Below are 8,887 nucleotides of genomic sequence, written 5' to 3'. Positions count from 1 at the left end.
CTTTCCCTGGAAGGAACAGTTCTACCATTTAAGTGGGTAATTCCCCCGAAAGCCTAAATGTTTTCTTTGCACAGTCTTTGTTTTAGCAGAAATCTGGTCCCTAAATGGAAAAACTTTGCAAAGAAAGAACACATATAAGAAGAAAGTCTTAGTAAAGAGGTATTTTTAAATGAGCAATCAGGTTCGACAAGGCATTTTGTCACTGAATACAAGCTTGCTCTTTGGTCTCACGAAGTTAATTCTTACACACACTTCTTGCCCAGAACACAGTGAGCTCAACCAGCTCATTCTCTGCGCGCAGCAGTACTGCCCCACTGGCCAAATTACTGAATCACTCTCCTGCAGCATGCAGAGCTTTATTGCTCTTTATTACCTAGGCTTAGTCTCCAGGGATTACGAACAAAAGAAACAGTCAAATCCAATGTTAAAAGTTGTATCAATTCCTGCTTTTTTTTTTCGCACGAGAGCAGCATTTAACCTCCCGACTTAGACCTTTAATCTGAGCGCGACTGGCTGGCATATCACTACAATATTTTTATTTCACAGAAATAACTCGGTAAGGAATAAAAAAAAAAAAAGAATTAGAGTACTATGTTTTTCCCCTGAAGACGGGATTTTTAAGTGTAAGGCTGGAGCTGCACGCTTGGCTGTGGTGGTGCGGAAGGCTGCTGGGTGTCACCTGCCCCGGCGCCCACTTCTGCTCCCCATCCCGCCGGGAGTCCCCGCTCCTCTCCTCCAGCCAGCACCGCTCTCACTTACAGCAAAGCCTTCCCCGGATGCTTCGCTCAGTTCGTCACGAGCTTTGGTTCTCGCGACTGATCCTGTAGTACACAGGGACACCTTTGTTCAGAAAGTGCTGGTAGAGAAAAGCCCTCCTAAGGAACTGGTGGGGCTGTCGCCCGACCAAAGCAGGACAGACGACAGGGGGGTACAGCAACTCAGAGCCGCGATGGCTTTGCCAAATCGCACGCAATCAAGGGTCAGACCTCAGGCAAGGTTAATAGAAGTACCCAAGTATCTGTGCTGAGAGAGAAACAGAGATGTCAAGGGTACTCCACAGCAAGATTCGATGCCTTCAGCCCGAAGCAGGTAACAAACCATACTTAAGCGTCTGCCCGTTCGCCCCAGTCCTCGCAGTAATTTGAAGATGTTGCAACTCCTCCTCCAGACGCACGGGGTGAGCTGGAGGGGGGCAGCATCCCGACTGGGTTTATCTGCAAAGGGAACGACCGAGTGGTGCAAAAGGCACAGTACTGCACTCCCTAAGCCATTTCAGAGACCTCCTCCTCATCGAAAACTCCTATCGACTCTCACAGCCGTGACTTGCATTTTCTTGGTTTTGCACAACATCAGGCTACTCACAATCGCTAACGACCTGTAAAACGCTTGGTTTGACAAACCTACAACTGCACAGGGCTGGTGATCCCTATTCACTTCTAATTCAAATCTAACTCAATGCAATTTTGGAAGACGCACAGCTTCCAGGATAGGTCTGTCATTCCTTTAAGCAGCAGCACTATTGATAAGGAGTTGAGTTACGATGTACTAGCTGCACACACCGAGATTTTGAAACTTCAGACCCTCCTGCTTCCCCTCCAGGGCTGACGGAGAAAGGGCAGCAACAAGGCAGGCAAGCAGCAAGACAATTATATTTGAAAAATTGTTCCTCCTAGCTTTGCTTTTTTTTTTTTTTTAAAAAAAAAACAAACAAAAAAACAAAACCACAAACTTTTCCTCCCAGAGCTGAATGCAAGTACCTGCTGTTTGGGAAATCTAATTGTTCGGGATGGCGAACAGCGCAGGCCAAGTTTCTGCCTTGGCTTGAATTCAATTTTGCTCCTGCAGCTTTCAGTGCCCAGGCAGAGGCAGCAGCAGCAGAGGATCACGTGCGTGCGGTTTGGACTGCTGCCACATAAAACTGCCGTCCTACTTGTCTCCGACATCGCTAACGGCATGAAAATTGTTTGACAAAACAAAGATCAAATAGTTTTTTTTGGAAAAAAAAAAATTAGGAGAAACCCTGATGCATGTAACCTTGGCACCTATAAAATGCTAAAAGAATTACATGTTCGTAGCACAGGAACATTACCATGCAGATTTGATTTCTAATACTGCCAGCAGCGGGGCATTCGAGTTCAGCGGAAGTGATCTGGCAGGTCTGAAAAGCGCTCATGCAGGGTCCTACACTTCTGGCGTGCCGTACAACAATATGCAATCACGGCAATTATTCCTCCTTTATGAGGGCATTTCGTACATTGTACTGCCTCTCACCAGCTCCTCGCTTGCTTTCAATTCTAATCCAGCAGCAGTGGTTACACGCTGAACAAAAATCATGTTAATTGCAGTCCATTTGTAAGCAAAAAAAAAATAATCTTATCTCCTGTGGAGGCACGCGCTAGATAAGATTACTAACATGCAAGTTCTGTGCTCGCTATTTAAAATTACACAAACACGTCACAGAGCATCACAGGACAGCTGAGGCTGGCGGGGACCTTTGGAGACTGTCTACTTCAACCTCCCTTCCCCTGTCACGGGGCATGACCAAGCAGAGCTGGCTCCATCCTCTTCAAAGCCCCCCATCACGTATTTCTGATGAGAATTATGGAACCCTGAGCCTTCTCCTCTCCAGGCTGACCTCTCCCAACTCCCTCTGCCTCTCCTTGCCCATCAGATGCTCCAGTCCCTTAGTCATCGTTCAGACTCCCCACTGGACTCGGGAGCCCGTAACTGGACCCAGCACTCCACGCGGGTCTGGGACCTCCCACCAGGTACCGTGGGCTTGTGCATGTCCAGCTTGTTTGAATGTTTCCTAACACACTTCTCTTCCACCAAGGGTACGTGTTCCTTGCTCCAGACCCCCCTGCTCCATTCTCAGGGCCCTAGAGTTTGCGATGGCTGGTTGTACCAGTAAAGACCAAGGTGAAGGTGGCATTAAGCACCTTGGCCCTCCCCATGTCCTTTACCACCCAGGGCCCCTGCCCACTTCAGCAGCAGAGCCATACCCTCCCTAGTTGTCCTCTGCTGAAGATACAACCTAGAAACCCTTCTTGTTGCCCATCACATCGCTCACCAGATTCAACTCCACCTGAGGCTTCTCTGATACCACCCCCCTGTGTTCAACTCCATGCACATGAACAGATCCATGAAAACCCACGAGAACCTGTTCACTGGAAAGTAAGCATATGCTTGAGGGCTGCTGGAACCGAAGTCCCAACGCTCTCTTTATTTTCCTACATTACTTTTTTTTTTTTCCTTTCCTTCCCCTCTCAAAAGTAGATCAGTAACTTCACAGCACAAGGCTTAAGTATAGACTTTTAAAAAATCATAGAATGATTTAGGTTGGAAGGGACCTTGAAGATCATCTCATTCCAACCCCCCTGCCCTGGGCAGGGACACCTCCCCCCAGCCCAGGTTGCTCCAAGCCCCGTCCAACCTGGCCTTGAACACCTCCAGGGATGGGGCAGCCACAGCTTCTCGGGGCAACCTGCTCCCACCCTCACAGGGGAAAAAAAGTCTTCCTAAAAAAAAAAAAGCCACATCAAGTGTTCATCCCACCACCTTTTACATACAATGAAAAGACCACCAAAAACACTGGATAACTGTACTTCCCTATATTTGTCCAGCAAGGTATAAATACGATTTTTGGATTACGTCCAGGGCTAAAGAAAACAGTTGGTCACGTATCAATTTAGAAAGACACGGGATTAGCGAGACCGATGCGGCAGCAGTGGCTGCACGAGGAGACGCGAGCACGCCTGCTGAGGAACCAGGCTGTACCTGCAAATCCCGATTGTGGTTTTCACAGAGCAGCTGCAGGAACCGGAGGATGGGTTGCATTATTGAGATCACAGCGCTCATCTCCAGGTCATCTTTGCTCTTGTCTGCCGCAGACTGCGCTCCTTCTCCGGCCGAATAATGGTCATCGGGATCAGCTTCCCTCCGGTAGGTGTTGTAAGCCTTTCTCGTAGCTGCGGAGGCCTCCAGTAACTGATCCCGGACCTCCTCGGTAATTTGGGTCATGGGCTCTCTCACTAAAACACACAAGAACAGATCTTCCTTAGGCAAACGGAATGAAATGGACCAGAAAATCTCTTCACACATTTCCCATCACAGTTTCACGTGCGGGCCAGCTATTCATCATCTGTTCTTTCAGGTAAGTACGTTTAGTGCGATGTGAGGGTCTCGAGTTTAGAAGGATATCATGTCACTCTCTTTGCACCTTTTATGCGAACCACATTAAAGTTATAAGTTCTGGTATTAATTGGTTAGGGCACACACATCTAGCACTATCAGGAGTTACGATAAAAGGACCTGCTATTGAAGAAAATTAGGATTTCTCCACTTATTGTCAGAGAAGGCACTGACCACAACCCACAGTCCAGGGTCGTTACTACGGATCAGATTTGGGCAGCTTGTCACGATAGACAAGGCGGCAGAGTCTCATCTCAGAAATACTTTTCATCATTTCAATAGCACAGTCTCACAAATGGATGAAGAGGGGATGAAGCTCTTGAAATCCCGAGCCAGGGCACCACTGATCTCTGAACTTTGCTCTGTGGGATCAGAGATCAGAGCATTATTGCATCAATGGAAACGAGTTCAAAACACAGCATTTTACGCCCTTGTCGCTTCAGACACAGAACAACTGGGGATTACCTCTTTTCCTGTTCGGTACATCTCTGTCCGAGTCTTCATCTTTCTTTTTATTTCCTAAGTCACTAGTGTTGACTGTGACAGTAGCCTTGATTTCCTGCTGTGCCACTTTCATGCGATCATAAAAAACCTTAAAGAACTTTTCAGATTTCTTATCTTCCGTCAGTCGACAGAAGAACGAATGCTACAAGAGAAAATGGAACAGGATCTGTATCTCCATACGCAGGTTTGAATACAGATTATCTCACCTTTCTGCACCGTATGATATCCTGAAGGACTGGGAGGTTAATTAGTTTTCGGTAAATCGAAACCTAGAGCAATGGAGACTCATACTTTATTGTTAAGGAAGCCCAAGTGTCTTAGCTGCGTTAGCTCTCTTATTAACAACTTCCAAATCTATTTTTAAAGAAGCAAGTGCAATAAATCATGCTATCCTTCACACATTTAGGCAGCGCACACCTCTCTACAGCAACCGAATTATGGTAAGTACAATGAATTAAGGTAAGGTAAGGACAATGGAATTATCTCTAATTTGATTCTCTGTTCAGAAAGAAAACAGTATGAGCAAAATACAGAGGAAAGAACTGTCCTGCCTTCCCCCCCTCCAATCAGAGGGACTGTGACTCATAACATGCAATAGTCAATGTTAATCACGGGCCAAAAATGTACAAACAGGGCAACGTAATGAGGGATATTTTGTGCTAAGTTTCCGTTGCCCCGTCTGCAGCAGACTTCTTAAAACTCCTTTTAATTCCTACTCTAATATATCTTTAAGTGACAGGAAAACTCAAAGCATTGACTACTTTTAAAAAGGTTTATTAATGTTCTTCTGCCCATATGTGCACAGAGACAGAGAGTTCTTCCTAAAATTGAGGAGAATACAAATCATGTACAGGTCAAAAAGAAGCCAACACAGTGAGTGATCAGACAATTCTTGATGAAACCAATATGCCGTTACATAAATCAGGACCAGAGCTTAAACACGACTGAAGGATGAACTTGTAAGTGGGTCACCTTATGCAGAGTATTATGAAATTAGTTAGCATTCTGCAGCAGCTCACGATCCAACAGCTTTACATGATGAATAGGAATGAAGCCTGATTTATTGAAAAAACAAATTAAAATGGGAATAGCAATATATCCTGCCCGCTTTCCTGCGAAGCGGAGCGCACAAGGCCGTCTCTGGTACGCCTGCCTTTGATCACTCCCGAGCAGCTGCAGTCAGAGCAGCGCCGAATGACTTTGAAACACTAATAAAGTTGCGTCTTTGATTACAGACAGAGGAGCGGCGCTACCATTTAAAGAAGTTGGTCAATATTCACATGAGGTATCCCTCCCACCATTGCAATACCTGCTACCTGCCCAGAGCATCTCAGGTAAACTCTTTCAGAGTTTGTTCTTATTGCTAGCGATCAACAGAGAGGAGGGAAAGAAGAGGAACCCATCACGAGCAACACATGTTGGCCAAGCAGCCACACAGGTACCTCCTCCTGACATCCACTCAAGCAGCCTAGTAAAACAGATCACAGAATCACTGAATCCTAGAATCGTTTAGGTTGGAAGGGACCTTGAAGATCGAGTTCCAACCCCCCGCCCTGGGCAGAGCACTGCAAGAGACGCCTTCTACCGAAAGTCGTTGCAACAGAACCTGTGCTGAGCCCTGTGAGACGACACGAGATGATCTGGGTGCCCAGCTTGTTTAATAGTGCTCATAGAATTATTCTCCAATCCAATACTTTACATCAAGAATTTTAATGTACTCTCATAAAACATATCCAAACAAAACCAGCCTTTTTCTTTACTTCTCCGGGTATTTTTTTTATTCTAAACTGGGTCTTCGACCTGACCAGGCTTAGTGGAGAGAATACCGTCAAATTACAGTCATAATGAAGAGATGCGTTCACATGGTTTTCCCTGAGCTGCTGACCAGTAACCAAACTGGGTTATTTGAAGCACCAACCCTTTGAAGCACGGTCTCTTACTTGGTGGCTACAAGTACAGACAGAGGAAGAGTCTGCACCTAGGTGGCATCTTGAAAATTTTACTCTACCAGCGTTACAGACCAGCATAAACCGTCGGTTCTAGAAAGGGTAGCTGTTTTCTGAAAAACAACTCTATTTGCTCGTCAGGCAAGCGATGGTTGTCACCTGGTTGCACATCTCAAGAGCCTGTACAGGAGGAGTTTCCCTGTGATGAAGCAGCGGTGAAGGAAAAGACTTTTTTAATGAACCACACTGAAGAAATACCTTGTACGCGAGTAATTGTTACTTGCTGACAGGCTTGATTTTTGTCGTCTTTTCAGGCTTCTTAACTGACTTTCCACTGCACTTCAGAGAAAAAAAAACAAACGAAACAAACATTTCCAGTAAAGCTTTCTTGTGCGTGCTCGTGCATACATGCAATGGTTGTCACAAAATGCTTGTTTCAATTTAGGTCAGGATGCCTAACACCTTCACACATATGAATCAACCACATGCCAGCTATCAAAGATACTGTATTTTAAGAGGTGTGATCTTGCAAGTTGCACTTGAGCAGGTAATTGGCAGTGATAATTATGATAGAAATCCTAAAATTTATTTACAATCACAGAATCCCAGGTTGGAAGGGACCTCAAGGATGACCTGGTCCAACCTTTCCCGGCCAAAGTACAGTCTACACAAAATGACTCAGCACCTTGTCCAGCTGAATCTTAAAAAGTGCCCAATATCGGGGAATCCACCACTTCCCTGAGGAGATTATTCCGATGCCTGACTGTTCTCATTCTGCAAAATTTTCCTCGTGTCCTGTGGGAATCTCCCCAGAAGTAACCCGTACCCATCACTCCTCGTCTTTTCTGTGTGACTCCTGGTAAAAAGGGAGTCTCCATCTTCTTTGTAGCCACCCTTTAAATAGTGGAACGTGGTGATAAGGTCTCCCCTAAGCCTTCTTTTGTTAAGGCTGAACAAACCCACTTCTCTCAGCCGTTTCCCAGCAGGCTTCCTTGTCCTTCGATCATCTTGGTGGCCATTCTCTGGACCTTCTCCAGCCTGGCAGCATCTTTTTTGCACAGCGGAGACCAAAACTGAGCACAGTATTGCAGGTGTGGCCTGACAAGCGCTGTGTAGAGTGGGATAGTGATGACTATCTCTGCTGGTGATGCCCTTGTTGATGCAACCCAGCACCCTGTTGGCTTGCTTCGCCGCTGCAGCACAGTGTGTTCAAAGCAAAAACTGGAAAAATCTCCCTTTTTGACATGGAAATAGAGTGGCCGTTTTAGACTCCTGTATGCCAGGGTCCTGGCTTGCACACAGACGCTGTACAACCACAAGCAAGAGTGCCGACAGAGCAACTGGGCAAGAAGAGCAGTTTGGAACGAAGAGAACAGCAAACCTCTACACTCGTACGTGTTTTTGAAGAATAGTGCTTTTAACATACCATGGACACAAGCATTTGACATCAGCCCTTCCTTTCAGGGGCCCATAACGGAACAGATGAAAAACCCAAAAGCCAAGCGTCTTCTCAGCAAGAGAGAGCCCTGCCCTCCCTGGGCAGAGAACCCCAGGTTGGCTCCTCATCTCCCAGTTAGACCCTGCCAATGTAGCCACCACCAAGCTGAGACTTGTGATCTCCTAGAAAGCCACAGCAGGGCAGGGAACCGTGACCTGTAACACACCAGTACGTGGACTTATCTGGTTATTCCAGTATGAGGTACGAGAGAAAAAGCTACCTGAAAGGCAAGCGAAGATACGAGCTTCATCTCGTACGCAAGACGCTGGCAGTGGACCAGTTGCCTGCTCATACAGAGTGCTAAAATCATGCAGTATGAAACTGTATTTTATTTCAACTGTGTTTTGTTAACAACTGTTAAGAGTCGTTGCCATCAAACGAGAGACATCACACGACACACAGAAGATCATGAGGTTTGCTTCATGAATGCCGTATTCAGCAAACAGCTTTACAAGTACACGCACCTCAATGAAACGCAGTGCACTCCAGAGCACTGCAACCAGCCGATTAAATGAACCCAGACTTCTCTCTGACGTAAGAATATCAGAGATAATGTGATCGCTATTAATTACACAGCCACAGAATGAAAGAAACTCCAAAACATCCGCATATGACCTGCAAAAGCTTCTAGCATGATAGCTACACTCACCACGTGCAAGGACATCACACAAAGTTCTCCATCATTTTCAAAGACAGAGCAACCACCACCTACACCAACTCACTCAAGACTAACGTGGGCCAATGGAAA

The 8,887-nt window shown here is 46.1% G+C and overlaps 1 protein-coding gene across 3 annotated transcripts in view; it reads right to left on the bottom strand.

The window, feature by feature from the left end:
- Positions 1-8,887, bottom strand: part of ITPR1 (inositol 1,4,5-trisphosphate receptor, type 1) — a 168,188-nt gene that overhangs the window by 43,853 nt on the left and 115,448 nt on the right. For all 3 annotated transcript variants that reach the window (XM_009882856.1, XM_009882857.1, XM_009882858.1), the window contains 2 exons: positions 4,657-4,837; positions 3,778-4,031 (listed from right to left, as the gene is read on the bottom strand). In XM_009882856.1, coding sequence (XP_009881158.1) covers positions 3,778-4,031; positions 4,657-4,837 — 435 coding nt within the window. The remainder of the gene's footprint in view (positions 1-3,777; positions 4,032-4,656; positions 4,838-8,887) is intronic.

Source organism: Charadrius vociferus, unplaced genomic scaffold (genome assembly GCF_000708025.1).
Source record: "Charadrius vociferus isolate BGI_N301 unplaced genomic scaffold, ASM70802v2 scaffold433, whole genome shotgun sequence".
NCBI classification, from domain to species: domain Eukaryota; kingdom Metazoa; phylum Chordata; class Aves; order Charadriiformes; family Charadriidae; genus Charadrius; species Charadrius vociferus.
The sequence above is the reverse complement of the archived record's forward strand: the minus strand, read 5'-3'. Positions and strand labels throughout refer to the sequence as shown.